This window comes from Hesperophylax consimilis, chromosome 24, assembly GCF_061612785.1.
Source record: "Hesperophylax consimilis isolate HC1 chromosome 24, BYU_Hcon_1.0, whole genome shotgun sequence".
Taxonomy (NCBI): Eukaryota; Metazoa; Arthropoda; class Insecta; order Trichoptera; family Limnephilidae; genus Hesperophylax; species Hesperophylax consimilis.
The window spans coordinates 27,717,193-27,739,088 of NC_142859.1; the positions used below are offsets into that span (position 1 = coordinate 27,717,193).

Genomic DNA, 21,896 nt, shown 5'->3' on the forward strand with positions numbered 1-21,896 from the left:
GACAACTTCTTGCAGCACGTCGCCCGTCCAGAGGCAATTTTTTCGATACTTTTTGTATAGCTAGGAGCTTCATACAAAATGACCATTCCAAAGCGGGGCGTTTAACTATATCACCCAGAATGGTACGTACCTCGGTTCGAAGCCGTCACAACTCGCGTGGGGATGCAAAGCTTGTTCCGCAATAAATTATTCCCAACTTGATTAATATACTTAGGTTTCATTTTTATTTTTAACATTTAAGATTGTGGGCAATTTTATAATTCAAAATATTATGTAGGAATCAGAGGCGGTCCCTGCCTTAGTGCATTTGTGCACTGCACTGCCAAACATCGATATACGTTAGAAATGTAAATTCGTATATCCACTCACGAAGAATTCACGCAGGATCATTATAATATTCTTACCAATCAAAGTTTGTACTAGACTCCCGCGCATGCGAAAAACAGTGTAATATATCAACCCGTGCATTTTCGGCTTTGCCCGAGACATTCCATGTACCTTCTATAGGCACTGTCTCTAGAGGTCGGAACCGTGAAATGAGCGAGACAGGTAGAGACCCATAACGGCTGTTGATGTGTTAGAGCAGTGGAGATAGAAGCTGGTCGGTGCATTATCGGCGCATGCGCCGAAACATCCTGATATATATCAAAAACCTTAAACATGCGTAAAACGTTTGGAATGCATTAGTTAGGATTGACAGATTTCGAACTAATTAACAATGTTATAATATTCTAGCGTTACCGGCGCGATCTACATATCTGCAAACTTGACAGTATTCATTATTGGCGATTGGTTTTAACGGTTTTTACGAGTTTTGCTCTGCAAAAAGCTTTTTAAAAATGAGTGCTAATGAAAACATTGCGGTTAACATTGATTTTATCAAAATTAACCGAAGTTCATTTAATCCCAACAAACTAGAGATGATTTTGCGAATGCTGACGGAGCAATATCAATTTTACAATTATTTTACAAGTGTAACTTGGTGGAGTGTTTTAGTGAAATAGTGAAACTGTTAAAAATAATTTGTACTATTCCGATGACAACTGTCGAGTGCGAAAGGTGTTTTTCTACGTTGAAACGTGTAAAAACATTTCTGAGGAATACTATGTCCCAAGATCGTTTCAATGCTTTATCAATGATGAGCATCGAAGAAAGTTTGATCTCGTCTATACCAGACTTTAATAATCTTGTAATTGAAGAATTTTCTCAAATGAAAGAGCGACGAATGGATTTTCTCTACAAATGAATTATTTGTACTGGGTATGTAGTTCCCTTTAAATCACTTTATTTTCCTATTTTACATGTTACCATTATTTGTGAAATGCACTGCTGGCAAATTCTGTCACGAGCCGCCTCTGGCAGGAATACGATAAGCTGCAAAAGGTAGTTCAATTTTGTTGGCGGTTCGGCGCACGAGAGATCGTACGAGAGATAGAGACCGACGTACAGCTTGACAAGCTTAACTTTACAGGCGGCCGCAAGAGGAACTAGCGAATAAAAGAACATTTTCATTTTTTTTTATTTTTTCCTTAGAAGATCTATACTAGGTATATAACAAAGTCTATATTAATTATTTTAGTTTTTGAAGTGAAACTTCTTTAGGCGCGTAATGGATTTTCGTGGACGGAGTAAAACCGAGTCAGGATCGACACGAAAATGCGGGTACCCCCACCACCGCTCACCGTTCACCGTTCACTGTTTTCAGTAAAAGCAACAAATCATTAGCATGCGCATAAAAGTTTTTATGTGTTTTATTTAAGTACTTTTTTACTCGGTAGTATAATTTTGTTTGGCGCATGCCTTAGCTGTGGTACAGACGTGGACAGGGCTTTCCTGTACCGTCCGTCCGCCGTTCAGTCTGGTTTACTCGTCCGTCGAGAGCGCTCGCGTCGCGCGCTTTGCCGTTCCATTCGTATTCCAGTATATAAATATTGTTTACTGTCGAGGAAGTTTCACTTCTGTCTTGCGTAGGCTTGACACACCCACTTTTTTTAACTAATAATCACGATATCTATATTGTACTACACATAAATTAAGCATATATATTTTTGACGTACCAAACAGATTTTAAAATATTAAAAATACAATTTTTCGAAGTAGGCCAACATTTCTGGTAAATAAGTAATTGCAAGAAAATAATATAAATGATTCAATAGCATTATTGAAACCATTCCTTACAAGCCTTGTAATATATGCAAAAATTGCTCTTAGAAATGGAGATGATTTTAAATACAGAACAAAAATTATCAAATTCAGCAAATTTATAATCATGCAAGAATCCGGGAGTAGCGAATCTTGTGATGTTGAGTGAATTAGCGACCAAGCCTGTAATGAATACGTCTTCCATTGTAAGGAATGGCTGCTTCAGCGATGCGTGATAAATGGGTAAAGCTAAAGAAGCAGGCATTAGGTACGACGGTCCCATCAAATAGTCAGGGTAAACATCTTCGGGATATTCTTCCAGTGGAACAAAATAACGAGAGTCTTCTTCGCGATCTGGTTTTCTCCAGCGAGTCAAGTCTCCGTACAAGACTTTTCGATCCACGTTTAGTTCATACAGGACATCTAACAATCTAGGCATATTGATGTACATGTCATCATCGACTTTTAGCAAAAAATTGGCATCAGGGCAGTACTCGGAAACCCATTGCAGCATGGACATTGATTTTAGCGTCAGATTTCGGTAATCTTCTTTGAAGCGAGCAAATACCATATCACCGCATTCAAGTCTTTCGGCTTCCAAAGATGTTTGCATACGTTTGTTGTCAGTTTTTCCCATTAGAAAGGCTGCAGCTACATCGCTCCTGCTTTGACCCCACGTTCTTCTGATTTTCATCCGTCTTGTGTAATGGTTTGGGTGAGATATGATCATAAGAACAACTTTGAGTTTCTTTCCCAAGTTGGGACATATTTGTGGATTTGGATAGATAAACCCTGCTACATATCTTTCCTTAGCTGTAATCATTTTAAATATAGGAGTTATCGTTACATTGCGTGAAGAAGGGTTAATCACATTTCTATCAATGAAAACAAAACTATCACTGTATACGAAGTAACAAACAAAATTGCCGATAAAAGTTAGGACTCCAAGCAAAGCAAGACCACAAAACTTTCGACGCTGGATTTCAAGCATTTCTCTGTGTATTCTAATTAGGTCAAATGCCAACTTTAAATAATAACAAAAACGAATAAATGTTTCGGAGAAATGAGTTCTTCGGTGTTGTAACAATCATCCACGAAAATGAAAGTCTACCTTTTCGGACTACTGTCGCAATAAATCAAATTTTATTTTATTTATAGATATCAATACCCGAGGAAAATGAACTCAAACAGAGATGTCAAATTGTGATTTTATGAAAACAATTTAAAATTCTACTTTTGAACATGTGATGAAATATTATTACAAATCAGTGTTTTATATATTGTGGGTAACTACTTTCATTTTCGTATAACCCCACAGGCATCAGATATATTATGTCAGAAAATAATATAATTCAAATATACAGAATATTTCCATTTTGTAATAAAATCCAAATATACAGAATATTTCCATTTTGTAATAAAATTCAAATATACAGAATATTTCCATTTTGTAATAAAATTCATATATATATAGAATATTTCCATTTGTAATAAAATCCAAATATACAGAATATTTCTGATCCGAAAACTAATAACTTTTTTGAAAGTTAATGAAATACACTTTGCAGTTTTATTACTAGAAGTAAACATATAAATAAAAATAATTAATTATTGAAATATTGATTTTTAAATATGAAATATTGATATTGAAATATTGACAAATGAAATTTTTAAATTTGAAATATATTATACTTGCCGCACGTTCCAAACTGGAAGATACTCTCAGTATCGCCCTGGTGCTAGACCACCATTCAGAATTTAAAATTGAAACGTTGTTTGAGATGGCTGTTTGTGTTTGATGACCAGATCTGAATAGCCAGGTACTCCCCCACCCTCCTCGTCCCATCCCCACTACATTCAGCCTCATAAAATACCCCAATCGGTGATGCCATAGTCTCACTGGCTCTTGATGTTTGGCAGCAGTTGAGACTCTTGTGCAGTATTCACATTTAATCAGATTAAAAACAAAATACAAATCTATAAAAAGTTATTACTTTGTAGTTTTGGTGAACTTGTAAGTGGCTATCTACAATATTTACAATAAAACTTCGTAACATTTTCAAAAGTAGAACTCTCAGTTGGTTTTATTAATTTGACATTTGACATCTCGCTCTGAATTAATTTTTGCACGTATATTGAAATACATACAAATATCGTTAGAGTTGATTTATTGCGGCATTGATCCTAAAAACTCATTTCTACAAAACATTTTTTCTATTTTTTTTTATTCTAGGTTGACGTGTGACCTAATTCCAGTATACAGATTCCAGTACATGCTTGACATCCAACGTCGAAATATTGGTAGCCTCGCTTTGCTGGGAGTCCTAAGTTGGTAAATATTCGGAATCGCTGGACAAGGGTTATATGGAATATTTATATATAAAACCTTCTGATTTACCTTAATTTACTATAAAAGGAATCTGACTGCATTTGGGATATTTTTAATTTTAGCATTTTAATTTTTAATTACGTAAATCGAAAATTCACTTTCGTTGTATGGAATGACAGCTGGAATGGTTTCTGTTGATAAAATTTTCTTTTGTTTGTATTCCTGATACGAGTAGCTAGAATTTGAATCATTTCAGAATGCAAATTCTAGTTAGGTACTGTTTTGGCCAAACTCGAAAAATAAAATATTTTTATGTTACTTAAAAAACTTATATTTAGTTATTATTATAATTATTGTTTTATTTAACCTAAACTATAGTAACCTAACCTTTAATAATCAAACCTAAACTAAACTAACCTATATCCTAACCTAACCCAAAATAATCCAACCTAACCTAACCTATAATAATCCAACCTAAACTAACCTAACCTATGTCCTAATAATAATCCAACCTAACCTATAATAATCCAACCTAACCTAACCTAAAATAATCCAACCTAACCTAACCTATAATAATCCAACCTAACCTAACCTATAATAATCCAACCTAACCTAACCTATAATAATCCAACCTAACCTAACCTATAATAATCCAACCTAAACTAACCTAACCTATGTCCTAATAATAATCCAACCTAACCTATAATAATCCAACCTAACCTAACCTAAAATAATCCAACCTAACCTAACCTATAATAATCCAACCTAACCTAACCTATAATAATCCAACCTAACTTAACCTATAAATGTTGGGGAACCTTTAATAACGCCTGCTCGCGTCCCCTTTAGAGTTATATCCCAGTTTTCAAGTAGTTTGTGGGCTACGCTAGGTTTGTATAGACTGGTTTGTAATTGCATTCTACCTAATCCAACCTAACCTAACCTAACCTATATCCTAATAATAATCCAACCTAACCTATAATAATCGAACCTAACCTACAATATTCTAACCTAACCTATAATAATCCAACCTAACCTATATCCTAATAATAATCGTACCTAACCTATAATAATCCAACCTTACCTATAATATCCAATCTATCCTAACCTAAATCCTAATAATAAACCAACCTAACCTAAAATTATCCAACCTAACCTATAATAACATCACCTTTTTTAATTTTTCTATTTTATAAAACATACCTAAATATCTTTATTTTATTTTTCGAGTTTGGCTAAAATAGTACCTACCTAGTATTTGCACATGGTAAAAAATATAGCCACTCGTATCAGGAATACAAACAAAAGAAAATTTTATCAACAGAAACCATTCCAGCTGTCATCCCATACAACGAGAGTGAATTTTCGATTTACGTAATTAAAAATTAAAATGCTAAAATTGAAAATATCCCAAATGCAGTCAGATTCCTTTTATAGTAAATTAATGTAAATCAGAAGGTTTTATATGAGCAGCGTCCTCGTGTGGAGTCCAGAAGCCTCCAGTCAGTTTGTAAGGCTGATCGGGTTGTGTAGGCTTCTTTCGTATCACGACAAGGATTGGCTTGCCGTTGAGATAGATGGAGGTTCGCTTCTCATTAAAAACACTTGTGTTTTTGGTTAATATGTTTAATATATTACACAGAAGAGGGTAGACATTAAACCGAGAGAGAGAAGCGAGAGTTGGATGATACTGGTTATGTAAAATTGAATGCTAATAAGAATAAAACAAAAGATCTCGATCACAACAAACTATATAAAACAAAACACTAATATTTGACGTGAATACAGACACAAGATATTATAGATGCGAAATTAATGACAATATTACACTATGACGTGCCATAGACAAAAAGATTTAATATAAAAGGTGGCACAGACAGAAAAAGATAATGTAAAAGGCTCTACACATCGAGATTATAAAATGAAAAAGTGAAAGAGTTTAGGCTTGAATAAAGTTAAATAAAAAAGGACAATCACAAGATACGACACGCAACATACTCCCGGCTTTGACAAACTAAGTTTGTTAACAAAATCATGATGAAGTCGATGAAAGTAAAGTTCACTGGGTTTCACTATGGAGAATGTCACTGGAGAGTCATTGCATAAATTTCACTGGAGAAAGTTGTAGGAAAGTCACTAAGGTGACAGAGATGATGATGATGCTGATGACGATGATGATGTTGTCTGGTCAACGGGTAGTAGACAGAGCCGGTTGACAGCCCTTGTTACTGTCGATTTAGAGGTAGCGACAGTAGCTGCTCGTGTGATGCCATCAGTGCCAGGGTGTAGTGTCAGAATGCGACCAAGAGCCCACTTGGTAGGAGGTAAGTTATCCTCAAAGAGCAGTACCAAGGAGCCTGGTTGCAGCACGTCTGGGGTTTTGGTCCTCCATTTAGCTCGTTCCTGCAAGAGAGTGAGATACTCCTTAGACCACCTTTGCCAAAAATGTTGAACGAGCTGAGTGGTTCGTTCAAATCTGGAGAGCCTTCCAGAATTCGTAGCGGTCAGGTCCAGTTGAGGTGCAGCAACCAAAGATTCGCCAATAAGGAAGTGACCCGGGGTGAGAGGAGTGAGGTCAGATGGATCGGTGGAAAGGGGGGTGAGCGGACGAGAATTGAGGCATGCCTCGACCTGCGTTAAGACAGTATACAGCTCCTCAAAAGTCAATGACAAGTTACGGAGAACTCTAGTCAAATGATGCTTGGCTGACTTCACTGCGCTTTCCCATAATCCGCCAAAATGGGGAGATCTAGCTGGAATAAAGTGCCATTGAATAGAATGAGAACCAAAAAAATCCGAAAATTCATTCTGAGTCGAAGAGTTCTGCAAAAAAGAGGTTAAGGGCTTGAGATCATTTGAAGCTCCTGCAAAATTCCCAGCATTGTCTGAGTAGATATGAGCACATTTTCCACGTCGTGCGATAAAGCGATTGAAACATTTGAGGAAACCCGTAGTAGATAAATCAGTAGCAAGCTCAAGATGAACTGCCTTGGTAGAAAAGCACACAAAGATACACAAATAAACCTTGAGAGTTGTTTTACTACGAATATTTCCAGATTTAATGTAATAAGGTCCTGCGTAATCAACACCACACGTAAGAAACGGGCGTGTTGGTTGCAGTCTAGACTGCGGTTGGTTCCCCATTAATGGTTGAATTGTTGTAGGTTTTGACCTGAAACAAACTATACATTTACGAAGAACACTGCGTATGGTGCGTCTTCCACAGAGTGGCCAAAATTGTAAACGAATGGATGCGAGTAACGCTTGCGGTCCAGCATGTAACAATTGACGATGGAAATGATTTATGATTAGGTTAGTAAACTGGTGATTGGAAGGTAAAACTACAGGATGTTTTTGATTATAGGTGAGGTTTGCATTTGATAGACGTCCGCCAACGCGCAGTACGTTCTCCGAGTCTAAAAATGGGTTCAATGAGAGAAGTTTACTATTTGACAAAAGACATTTTGATTTTGACTGTAATGCCTTTATATCTGATGCAAAGCATTGCCTTTGAACTATTTTAACAAGCGTTGTCATTGCAGTAGTTAGTTCAAGTACAGTTAGTGTTGTTGTTTGAGATTCAAACTTGCGGAGAGCATTAGTTTTGAAACGAATACAATAAGCTACTACTCTTTGCAATTTATGTAAAGTAGAATAACGATCAAAGATGTCAGTGTTATGTATTTGTGTTATGAATGCTTGAGTAGTGGTTTTCTGTTCCGGAAGTTCTGGTGAATCTGGGATGACGGTAGTTGGCCAATGTGTCTCATTTTGAGATAGCCATAGAAGACCATTCCACCAGAGGTTGCAAGATGCAAGATCCATTGGAGAAACGCCTCTAGATATGAGATCAGCAGGGTTTAGTTTGGTTGAAACATGTCTCCATTGTCCATGAGAGGTTGTGTCTTGAATCTCCGATACACGATTGGCGACAAAGGTTTTCCATCGTGCGGGCGATGCGGCGATCCACGCGAGAGTTATCGTAGAATCGCACCAGTAAGAGGTGGATCCTTGAAATGTTAATGAGTCTGTTACCTTCTTCATGAGTTGAGATAATAAAAGAGCTCCTGATAGTTCTAATCTAGGCAAGGAGATTTTTTTCAGAGGCGCCACTCTTGAGCGAGCGCATAGCAATCTGCAGATCCAGATGCCGTTTTCGAATGTCCGTATGTAAATACATGCTCCATATGCGCGTTCTGATGAATCGCAGAATCCGTGTAATTCAAAATATTCCTTAATTGTAGGTACATGTCTAGGTATAGATATTAGATTAATGTCTTTCAACTGATGTTGAAAGTTGAGCCATGAAGTTTGAATATGACTTGGAACGTCTGAATCCCAGTCAATTTTTAATTGCCATAAATCCTGGATGAAAAATTTTGCAGTGATATTTATTGGAGCAATTAGACCGAGAGGGTCGAATAGTTTTGCGATTTGTGACAAAAGATTTCTTTTAGTTATAGATGAATTTACAGATGATGTAGTAGGTTGATATCTAAGTTTATCCAGAGTAGAATTTCAACTCAGACCGAGTGTTTTGGAGGTTTCAGATTTTCCCAGTAATGTCGAATCGACAGACTGATTGAGGGATTTTTCGTCTGCGATGAGATTGTCGTCATTGGATTTCCATTTTCGTAGATTCATACAGGCAGAACTTAATATAGAATTTATACTATACTTGAGTTTTAGCGTTGTCTCAAAATCATTACTTCCTGTAAGGAGATCGTCGACGTAAAAGTCATGTAGGATGCGCTGACTTGCGTCTGGCGACGATTCTTGTGAATCCAGTGCTAGTTGCCGTAGACATCTTGTCGCTAAATACGGAGCTGATGCCGTACCGTACGTAACTGTGTTGAGTCTGAAATGAGACAATTTGTTTGAAGATGGGTTTGACCAAACAATTCTTTGTAAATCACGATGTTTGGGAGTTATTAAGATCTGACGGTACATTTTTTCTATGTCCGCAGATATTACATATCTGTAGGTTCTGAAACGTAGGATTATTGAAAGGAGATCATCTTGAACGGTCGGTCCAACCATGAGGATGTCATTTAGAGAGAGCCCTGAGGAGGTTTTCGCAGATCCATCAAACACGACCCTCAGTTTGGTGGTTTCGCTGGATTCACGTAGAATAGAATGGTGAGGTAAGTAGAAATGATGGTTAGAGGATGAAGTGTTGTCCTTAATAGATATTTCAGACATATGGTTTAGGTGAATATATTCATTCATGAATTCAGAGTATTGCAATTGTAGTGGAGGTGAGAGTTTCCGTTCAACGGAGAGCCATCGTTTTGTAGCTGTGTTTAGCGAAGAACCCAAGTCTTGTGGGTTTCCCTTGAGCGGAAGCTCCACGATGAATCTACCATCTTCATTTCTGTAATGTGTGTCAATGAAGTGTGATTCGACAGCCTTTTCTTCCAAGGACTGAGGTGGATGAGAAAGGTTTTCTTCCATATGCCAGAATTTAGTCATGAGATCATGAAGGGCATTGTTGTCTTTAATGGAAAATAAAGAAATACCTTCGTCAGCTGGTGTGTCGGTGTGTGTAATTACCCAGCCGAAAGCGGTTTGTTGAAGTTGCATTCCTGAGATGTTTGTTCGAGAAACAGCAAAAGTATTAACACAGTAAGGAGGGAAAGTTGAAAGGATTGACTTAATTTGGTGCTTGGTGTGATGATTGCTGATTTCTCCTGTGGTGGCTTGGGTGATGATTGCTGGTGCAATCCGGCTCGAAGGACCATGAGCAGCGTCCTCGTGTGGAGTCCAGAAGCCTCCAGTCAGTTTGTAAGGCTGATCGGGTTGTGTAGGCTTCTTTCGTATCACGACAAGGATTGGCTTGCCGTTGAGATAGATGGAGGTTCGCTTCTCATTAAAAACACTTGTGTTTTTGGTTAATATGTTTAATATATTACACAGAAGAGGGTAGACATTAAACCGAGAGAGAGAAGCGAGAGTTGGATGATACTGGTTATGTAAAATTGAATGCTAATAAGAATAAAACAAAAGATCTCGATCACAACAAACTATATAAAACAAAACACTAATATTTGACGTGAATACAGACACAAGATATTATAGATGCGAAATTAATGACAATATTACACTATGACGTGCCATAGACAAAAAGATTTAATATAAAAGGTGGCACAGACAGAAAAAGATAATGTAAAAGGCTCTACACATCGAGATTATAAAATGAAAAAGTGAAAGAGTTTAGGCTTGAATAAAGTTAAATAAAAAAGGACAATCACAAGATACGACACGCAACATTATGTATAAATATTTCATATAACCCTTTTCCAGCGATTCCGAATAATTACCGAATATTTTGACGGTGAAGCAAACTGTGTATTTGAATGTACTTATTTTTATACATAAAATTAACTTAGGGATGATGTCTAAGGAACTGAAAAGAAAAATAAATTACAATAACGAGATACACGGACACGGGACGAGAAATTCTAAGCAAATTAGATTGCCAACAAGAAAAAAAACAAGCACCCAAAAATCTCTGATGTACCAGGCCGTTCAACTCTATAACAAAATTCCGAAGGAAATTGCTGTGATATAAAATATTAATAAGTTCAAAAATGAATTAAGAAAATATGTCTATCTCAATTATTAATGTTTCTTTTTTTGTGACTTTATTGAAATATTTAAAGAAAGATTATGTTTGCCAAACAATGTACATGTTTATATGTTTATAAAACTATTAGCACACACGAAGATGTGAGCTAACTTAAGATTAATAAATAAATAAAATAAATAGATATTCAGTGGTAGTTTTATTTTCATTAGAAATATGATAAACTTTTCTTCGCGCAACTTGACGATAACTCCAATATTTAAAATGACTAAAGCTGGAGAAATATATGTAGCAGGGTTTACCTACCCAAATCCACAAATATGTCCCAACTTGGGAAAGAAACTCAAAGTTTTTCTAGTAGTCATATCTAGCCCAAATCATTACGCAACACGGATGAAAATCAGAAGAACGTAGGGACAAATCAGGAGCGATGTAGCTGCAGCCTTCTAATGGGAACAACTGGCAAAAAAAGCATACAAACATCTTTGGACCAGCCGAAAGACTTGAATGCGGTGATATGGTATTTGCTCGCTTCAAAGAAGATTACCGAAATCTGACGCTAAAATCATTGTCCATGATGCAATGGGTTTCCGAGTACTGCCCCGATGCCCATTTTCTGCTAAAAGTCGATGATGACATGTACATCAATATGCCTGTATTGTTAGAAGTCCTGTATGAACTAAACGTGGAACGAAAAGTCCTGTACGGGGACTTGATTCGCTGGGGAAAACCATTTCGCAAACAAGACTCTCCTTATTTTGTTTCACTGGAAGAGTATCCCGAAGATGTTTACCCCAGTCCTGGATTTGTCAATAGGCCTTATAGGCCGCGGCCTAGGGGCGGCAGAGTTCAGGGGGCGGCACTCGCTCGCTTTGGTAAGCCGTGTATGCGATTATAAACAAAAAAAGTCCCTGTGGATAGACATAGTTTTATGACTATTAGACGATAAATATCATTTTTGAAAGGCGCTAATTCCTAGTACTTTAGTTAGATAGTTCGTTATATTGATGCCACTGCCCGTACGGCAAGGTGGCGGGCGGCGGATCGGGGGCGGGTGATGTGATGAACAGTCCGTACGAACACATAATATACCGTATCACGCGCGCGCCGGGCCGGCCGGCAGTGCAAAGCGGCAGTTTCGTGTGTAGTCCAAGCGATGACCGTAAAAATCCCATCCCATAGGCCACATGAACCAAATTAGTACTGGGCTTTAACCCCAAATAAGATTAGTTAAAAAAACGCATTCATCCAGATTTCGGCCCGGGAGGAGTCCTGGAAAGCGACGACTCCCGGTGTCATTTTTAAGATGAAAATATCCGACGTGCCACATTACCAAAACTAACGGCAAAAGTTGATTGCAAATTTGTTATGAAAAAAAAAATCGTTCGGCCAACTTTTGTGTGGGGAGAAGTACCTAACAAATGACATTGTAGGTATCCTCCAGATGCGGCAAAATATCTCATCGGCCACACGAATGAAATCGATGTCAGAATTTAGATAAAAATTCGTTCGGCCAGCTCAACACGAAAACTCTCCAAATCATAAGTCTTGTATTCTCGCTTTAAGATCTAGAGGTTTGATTCACGGTTGTATTTAATCTTCACTAACTGCCCAACTATTGGAAGAACATTTTAAAGAGGGTCGTTGCTGTAATGAAAGGATTGGCATCAAGAGGTCTCGTTTTCAGAAGAAGTAATGAAAAATTTGGTGACCCGCACAGTGGGAATTACATAATGCTACTTGAATTAATAGCAGAGTTTGATCCATTTTTAGGCAAGGATATTGAAAGACATGCAAACCAAGGATCTGGAATTACTATCTGAAGCTACCTATCAAAAACTGTCTGGGACGAGTTCATTTGCTTAATGGCTGAGAAAGTACTGAAATGCATTAGTGATGAGATAAAAAAAACGAAATACTTTTCTTTAATTGTAGACTCTACACCGGATGCAGCACACGTAGATCAACTGACACTTGTGATTAGATATGTTTTAAATAATGGAGAGCCATGTGAGAGATTTCTTAAATTCTTACCTTCTGTAGAACACAAGGCTCAAGATATGTTTGATGCCATTACTTTAGAGCTAGAAAAGTTGAACATAAATCTAGAAGACTGCCGTGGTCAGTCATATGATAATGCCTCGAACATGTCAGGAATTTATAATGGTTTACAAGCCAAAATTCAAGAACAAGCACCACTTGCCATGTTCGTCCCTTGTGCAGCTCATTCATTAAATTTGGTGGGAACCTCGGCCGCTGAGTCTTGTACAGAAGCCTGTCACTTCTTCATGTTGCTGGAAGAGGTAAATACTTTGTTTGTGAAGTCAACCGATCGTTGGAAAAAATTGGCTAATGAAATAAGAAAACGAAAGACGCTGAAGAGAGTAAACCTCACAAGTTGGTCAGCAAGAGCAGATGCCTGTCAAAGTGTAAGAGATACATGGGATGAAGTACTTACGGTTTTAAAAATGATTGAAAATGACGCTACACAGAAACCCATCCCACAAATTGAAGCAAAGGGAATTCGCCTTAAATTGGAAAAACTGGAAACGGCATTTATGATCGTATTTTGGAATGCTATTTTGTACCGATTAAATCAAGTGAGTGCTCAGATTCAGAACTCATCTGTTGATGTACTGACGGTATCTGATCTTTATGGATCTCTTCTCGAATCAGAGCGAGAAAACTTTGATTTTTTCGAAAAAAGTACAATTGAAATGAGCGCACTTAAGCAATATCAGGGCGAAATTAAGAGTAAGAGGAACCCTAAGAGAAAAAACTTCATAGACGAAGCATCAAATGAGGAAATTGAAACAACCTCCAGAGACTCTTTCAGAGTCAACATCTTTTTGGTAATTCTGGACAGACTGAGAGCTGAATTAGAGAAAAGACATGGTGCATATATAATCTTTAAAGAAAAAATTTCATTTTTAACAAGAATGAGTGAACTTTCAACACAAAGAGTCTCAGAAAAAGCTCAGTCTCTTATGCAATATTACTGTAATGATTTAGAAGACGATTTAGTTCAGGAATGTGTACATTTTTGTAGTCACATTTCCTCTAATAAGACGGCAGAGAAACCTGAATCGACATCATTACTGAATCTTTTTAAGTTTTTGAGGAAACAATCTCTGTGTAATGTTTATCCAAACTTGGATATAGCTCTCCGCATTGCACTTTGCACCCCGGCCACAAATTGTTCTGGAGAAAGGAGTTTTTCCTGTTTAAAGCGTGTGAAAAATTACCAAAGATCTTCACTGTCGCAAGAAAAACTTAACTCTTTGGCTCTTCTGAGCATTGAAGCAGACTTAATGAATACTATAAGCTATGAAGATATTATAGATGATTTTTTCAATAAAAAACCCGAAAAAAATTGTAATTCTTGTTATTAAATTTTACTAATTAAATTAAATTGTAATAATTCGTTTGTTTATTTTATTTTTGAATACCTACTTCCTACATTTGAATATTTATTTTGAAAATTGTGTGTCACCTAATGGCAGCCTAAAAGTGAGTGATTATGTTTTTTATTTTTTTTAAATTTTTATTTTTTATTTTATTTTTATTTTTTATGATAGATATTATCGGTGGCAATTTTCAAGAAGGGGGTAGGGGGCGGCGCAAACGAAGTGGCCTATACTTGTGAAAAGTACAAATACGGCCCTGGTTTACCCTGACTATTTGTTGGGACCGTCGTACCTAATGCCTGCTTCTTTAGCATTACCTATTTATCACGCATCGCTTAAGCAGCCATTCCTTACAATGGAAGACGTATTCATTACAGGCTTGGTCGCTAATTCATTCAAAATCAAAAGAGTCACTACTCCCGGATTCCTGCATGATTACCAATTTGATGAATTTAATCATTTTTGTTCTGTATTTAAAATCATCTCTATTTCTAAGCGCAATTTTTGCAAATATTACAAGGCTTGTATGGAATGGTTTCAATAATGCTATTGAATTATTTATATTATTTTCTTGTAATTACTTATTAACCAGAAATTTTTTTTATTTTTTTTTTATTTAAAAATATATTTCTTTTATACAAAAACATAAATATGTTAAATTACAACAAAAAACTAATTACAATAAAAATGTTTTCTTTTTAACGTAACTACCCAATTCAAGAGAGAAAAACGTTTCTCGTGTTTGATTTGGGGAGTAGTGCCATTACAATATATTATATTGGGTAAAGAAAAGAAAGAAAGTTTTTATTTACAAAGTAAGAAATAAACAAAATGTATAAAGCTTGATAATAAAAGTATAGATAATTAAAATAGACTACAATAGATGTTACTAAATTAGATAGATAGTAAATGTAAATAAATATAAGAATATATTTATTTACATTGAACATTAATTTAAGAATAAAAATAAAATAAAATAAAATAATATTATTACATTTCGATTAATAAGTAGGTAGTAGGTGGTATAAGTACATGTAGTTATTTTATTCATTTGGAGTAAACAGAGCTGATAGTATTGCAAGCGGAGGTACATAATAAGTTGCGACAATAATCTGTTGGTGGCTCGAATGCTGATATAATATTAGAGGATATGGTAAAAGACGAAAAATATATTTTTTTTAGTTAATAAATTTTATGAAATAGTTAATGATATACTGAGTATGTAGGTACGATTAAAATTTGAATTTGATCAATTACTACTAATATGTACCTGTTATCAGTAGATATGTAAAAAATCAAATTAAAATTTATAATTATTATTTGGTTGATCAAGAAGTTGTTTTATTTGTAATTTAAAGGCTTTATAATTTTTTTCAGATTTGATTTTATATGGGAGTGCATTAAAAAATTTTATACCTTGGTAAGAATAATGGTGTTGAGAAGCGCTCATTTTAAATTTAGGGATTTCTAAATTGCCACGTGATCTTGATCGGTTACTTATTTTTGGAAATGTTATTGTAGGATTGAAATGATCTTTATGAGTTTGTAACAATGAGTTCTTTTTGAATATATTATTTAGACTGAGAACCCTAAAAGAGTTGAATAACTGTGTTGTTGGAAATATAGATGGTTTACGTAGGATGACTTTTAGAATCAACCTCTGTGCCTTTTCTGCGGGTAAGAGGTTAGTTTTGAAAGTCCCCCCCACCCAATTATACTATATTGGAGAATAGATTGGGCAAGAGAGAAATAAATAGTTTTAATCATATTATATGATAGGATGTTTCTCAATCTAATGAATAAGTAAATAAGTTTTCTTACTCTGGTTGCCGTATTTTGGACTTGTTCGTTCCATTTTAAGTGTCTATCTACTATGATACCCAGATATTTTATACTATTTTTGCATGTTATTGGTAAACAATTTACATTGCTGCATTCTTTTTTATTTTCACACTGTGATGAATGGATTTTAATTGTTATATTGTTTTCGAAATTTTTTTCCTGCAAAGAGAATGGGATGAAATATGTTTTCTCGGTATTTAGTGAGAGACAATTTAGGTCGAACCATGTTTTGAGTATGTTTATATTGATATTGGCTATCCTCATTGTTTCCTCCCACGATTTTCCTTTAGTGATAACTACAGTGTCGTCTGCGTAAGATATGATATTTCCAACAATGGGAAGAGTGAACATTTGATTTACATATATAATAAAAAGGATTGGACCGATGACAGTTCCTTGCGGTATGCCAAAAGATGAGGTTTTGGATTCACTAAGGGTATTATTGATTTTGACATATTGAAATCTCTCTTTAAGGTAACTTTGGAACCATGATAGCACTATTCCGTCCAATCCAATTTGTTTTAGTTTCTCAGTGAGTTTTGAGTGTGATATGCTATCGAATGCTTTGCGGAGATCAATGAAGATTCCAAGACACTTTTCTCCATTATCTAATTTTTGCATTATTGTTGATGTCAATTTAGCAATCGCATCCTGTGTGCTGAGATTGTCCCTAAATCCAAACTGGTTTGGGCTCATTATCATCTTATCTTTTAAGTAGTTGTTGAGTTGTTTTTTAACAATTTTTTCATAGATTTTTGCTATATTTGATGTGAGTGCTATCGGACGATAGTTAGAAGTGTTTTTTTCGTCACCAGATTTAAAAACAGGGGTCACAATAGTCTTCTTATAGTTGTTCGGGAATATGCCCTTCTTCAGACTTACATTTATTATATGAGCAATTGGTTTGCTGATTATCTCACGTACAGTTTTTAATGTTTTTACAGTTATGTTGTCGTAGCCAGGGCTTGCTGATCCTCGTAAACTTATTATAGCGTTTTCAACTTCTTTATCAGTTACTGAAGCAAATGTGTGGAAACCTTCTTCAAAAGTTGGGTTTAGCTCTGGTTGTTGAGTTTGTTCTTTGTCTAGGATAATATTACTAGCAAGATTAGCGCCGACATTAACAAAATAATTGTTAAAGATGTCACCACAAAGTTTTGGGTTTTTTTCTGTGTCAGTATTGATTCCTTGATGAGTAATTTCTTTGGGAAATTTTTGTTTTGTGCTTTTGTTGATTATTGTTTTGATAATTTTCCAGAACTCTTTGCTGTCTTGACCAGCATTTTTTAATTTATCACGAAAATATTTTTCTTTAGTCAGTCTAATTAAAAGCGTAAGTTTGTTTCTGTATTTTTTGTAGAAAGTAGCGATTTTTTCGTCGTTAGGGAATTTTTTAGACTGGTGATAGTATTTTTCCTTATTTCTGATTGAAATCACTAATCCATGGGTTATCCATGGCTTTATTAATCTGTGTTTAGATTTTGTTTTAGAATTAAGTATTTGCGTAGAAAGTTTTATGTGATTTAGGAAAACAGTTTCGAAATTCTCTGCACAAGTATTTGGATTTTCCGATTCAATTATTGATGCCCAGGTTTCCATTTTAAGATTTGTTTCTAAAGTTTTCATATTTAAATTTTTTTTTTCTTGTTTTTTTTTGTAAGTTTTGTTGGGGTTGGTACTTTTTTTGTCTATGTTGTTAACGAATATGCAGGTGTAGTGGTCAGTTATGCTGGTTTTCCATAATATCGACATGTTTTTTTCAGTGTTATTTGAGTTGCACCATATGTGATCGATACAGGAAGGGATTTGTCCGCTGATATTTCGTGTTGCATTATTTATATATGATTTATAGTTTAGCGATGCCATTACATTTATATAATCATCTTTCGTTTTGCTTTGTACCCAGTGTCCGATATTAATGTTAATGTCACCAACAATAATATTAAAGGTACTTTTTTGACTCAGTAATAATTTTTCGATTTCTATAATGAAATTTGTGGGATTCGATCCGTGCGTCCGGTAGATGGCAATAATATGGTACATAATTTCGTTCACTTTTACACTCAGCTGTAAACAGTTTGCTAATTGCATTTTAATATCTGTGACAGTCACATTGTTATATTTATTTAGAATGAACACCGCGATACCACTGGTTTTATTAATATAGGTAGTTGATGAAAAATATGTGTAATTCGGAATACTGTACAGTGTGTCAGCGTTATTTATATTTAAGTGCGCTTCTGTTAAAACAATGAGGTCCGGTAATGTTTCAAGAAGGTTTAGTGTTACTACAAACTCATCTAGGTTTTTTTTTAAACTTCGGATGTTTTGGTGAAGAACAATGAAAGCACTGGGGACTTTTTTTAGCAGATCTCTACAATGTTGTGAATCTTCGCAAATGTGCTGTGAAACATCTGGTAATTTGTCAATTTCCTCGCCTAGAAAATCATCCATCACTTATTCATAATCGATTCTCTGTTGTGCTATGATAACCATTCGTTTTCGGTAAGTACATTTTTCGCTATTAGCACTGTGTTCAGTATTGTTTTTTGTTCCGAATAAATTGTTGTTTTTGTCGCAGTTGTAGCATTTGACTATATCTTTCGTTTTTTCGCATTCACTAAATTTGTGGTTTTTTGCACAGTGTATGCATCTAGGCTTATTCATTGTGTTCAGGCACCTTAGTGATGTATGTCCGAAACCAAGGCAGTGGTAACATTGCATTAAGGGATTGCAATCTTCTATGTGCGCTCGGACAAAACCAATATTGACCCTTTGTTTATCAAGTAATATCTTTCGGATTTGGCCTGTTGTTTCTATTATTACATTGCGCAGTTGGTCACTTTTCTTGTTTTTCAATATTTTAGTTACTTAATTGAATCATTTGGGGCATCACTTAGTTCATTGTTTTGCAGCAAAAGGTCGTTAAGAAAATTATCTTCATTATACTCCCCTCCCACACCTTTAATGACCATGCACGGTCTCTTCTTTTTTTAATTCTGTAGCAGATATTCCGTTTTTATTTTTATTTATTTCCGTTTTTAGTTTGTCTGCATCTTCTTTTTTCGAGCAAGTCATAATTATTTTATTGTTTGATGCTTTTTTGATCCCATTTATACCAATTCCTAGGTTAGGTGCTTTGATTGTTTTAGTAATAATTTTCTTTATGTCCTCAGATGTTTCTTTGCCTTCTGCAGCAATCATAACGGCATATTTGGGTTCTTCGATTTGTACCGTTCGTTCTTTTAGTACCATTGCGTACGATTTTGGTTCATTATTTTTTTCGAGTTTGGTGATAACTTCTTTTTGAAGATCTATTATTTGTTCCTGGAAATTGTTTCTCTCTTGTTTCCATGTTTCTTCTAATAGGTTTATGGTTAATTCGAGATTATTTCGCACTTTCGAGTCTTTTACGGTAGTTATATTTTTTAGGTCACTTTTTATGTTTTCGATTAATTTTAGTACGTCCATAATGTGGTAAAACTTGAGCAGCCGTGCACAAAATACACGTCACTCCGGGTCAAACTATGTGACAATACTGAAAAATATTGGCCTACTTCGAAAAATATATTTTGAATATTTTCAAAATCTGTTTGGTACAGAATCTATGCTTAATGTATGTGTGTAGTACAATATAGACAACGTGATTATGATTAGTTAAATACTAAAATAATTAATATAGACTTTGTTATCTACTTAGTATAGATTTTCTAAACACAAAATAAAATAAAAATTAATCTACTTTCATTCGCTAGTTTCTCTTGCGGCCGCCTGTAAAGTTAAGCTTGTCAAGCTGTACGTCAGTCTCCAACCAAAATAATGCATAAAGAGATTGTCTTTGATTTAATGAAAAACAAAATTGAACAACATTTTACAGCTTATCGTATTCCTACATAATATTTTGAATTATAAAATTGGGTTCCATGATATCACAGTGACAATTCAACACACTTTTAAAACGTGATATAGTCATTAGAAACGATGAAAAACAATTTTAAACTTAACCTAACCTAAATTAACCTACTTAACCCAGTTAATAAAGTTTTTGTTTCATCACTTTCCATAACGTAACTTTTTAAAGATGTGATGAATTATCATTTTGATGATTTATCCGGTCACCATAAAATTGCACACTTAAATGTTAAAAATAAAAATGAAATCTAACTAAACACATTAATCTGGTTGTGAATAATATTTATTGCGGAACAAGCTTTGCATCCCCACGCGAGTTGTGACGGCTTCGAACCGAGGTACGTACCCATAAATTAATATACCACTCTCTAGATCGATATCTTCGGGCTTTTTGTATCGAACAGAATTATACAGTACTTAACCACAGATATACAAGCAGTACCTACCGTGCGGAAAAGAGCAGTAGACAAGATAGAAAAAACTCAAGGTCATCTAAAAATAAGATGCAACCATAGACAATATAATTGTTCTCGGCCTACTCCATTCATTCACTAGCCCAAAAAAATATTTTAAAAATAAAAATGTCCTTGAAGCAGAAAAATGTCGAAATATTTTCCAAGGGCAAGGTTCATCTGACTAAGAAAATAAACTTTTACAGTGCATTTCCTTAAGATGAAACTTGTTAATCTGAGAAGAAGAAACCCAAAATGACAAGAAATTTGCAAAAACACTGAAGAAAATTTCCAAAACATGATTGTCCGATAGTACGACGAAGAATTCCGACATTTTTTAGCCTCATGAACTCGTGGTTACATATATTATGTTTAAAAATCTTTAATTTCACCAAAACAATAAGATAATACAGGATAACACTAATCAATAACATGAATAAGTTTATCGATATAATAAATAACATTTATACGTTGTGGAGGAAGACATATGCCAAGTATGAAGCATTATTCAAAAAACCGAACGAATAACCTAAAAACAGTCAATTCACTTTAAACTTGAACTTACGTAGGTAGGTTGAATATATGTTTGTAACTCGCTAACACTATACTGGCTTATATTGTATTTTTATCACGAACAACTTTAACCATCAATATTTTCGACGGAAATGATAGTATTTCGGCAGCAAATGACAACCCGCGTGTATAAATAAACCACTCACGGCAAAATTCCGTCATCTCTTTCTGTTACACGAGTCATGATGGTAGAGAGCGAGATATCAAACCAATCCTTCTGCTCTAACCAATGAGATCTGAGCTTTTAGCCATATTATCACAGACATAGGAATTAATAGACGAGAAGATAATGGCGAGGGGTAAAATCAACTGTTGAAGAACGAAGGGCGTAAGGCTGACTGTGATTCGTCAATAAATCAATCTGACAGTAAATAGGCATCTCGCATTATAATATCACCATTTACTTCTTAAAAGTAAAATCTGCTTTGGAATGAATAGACATTTTTACATGGGAGCGCAAATTACTCGCCACGTTATGAACAAATTTGCGAACTCCAAATTCGGCAAAAAAATTCGGTTGTATTTTCAGAGTCGATTATTTCGTTTACGTATTTAGTTAAGACACTCTTATAAATGTTCATAATTTACTTCCCAGCAACCAACCAGCTTTGTGTTTCGCGTCCAGACGTTTCTCGATATGATAATAGTATAAT

General features: G+C 35.2%; 1 protein-coding gene and 1 long non-coding RNA gene across 2 annotated transcripts; one reads left to right on the forward strand and one right to left on the reverse strand.

Annotated features, from left to right (window-relative positions):
• Positions 1–6,175: 6,175 nt before the first annotated feature.
• LOC149412145 (uncharacterized) lies at positions 6,176–10,071 on the reverse strand. The gene is made up of 3 exons (XR_016304726.1): positions 9,991–10,071; positions 9,150–9,329; positions 6,176–6,874 (listed from the first exon to the last, which is right to left on the reverse strand). It is a non-coding gene; the product is annotated as an uncharacterized LOC149412145 (long non-coding RNA).
• Positions 10,072–10,210: 139 nt separating this feature from the next.
• Positions 10,211–17,582, forward strand: LOC149412146 (beta-1,3-galactosyltransferase 5-like). Its single transcript, XM_089646316.1, has 4 exons — positions 10,211–10,328; positions 11,552–11,729; positions 14,708–14,873; positions 17,565–17,582. The coding sequence occupies exons 1-4, from the start codon at positions 10,211–10,213 to the stop codon at positions 17,580–17,582; spliced, it is 480 nt and encodes a 159-aa protein (XP_089502442.1).
• The last annotated feature ends 4,314 nt before the right edge of the window (positions 17,583–21,896 follow it).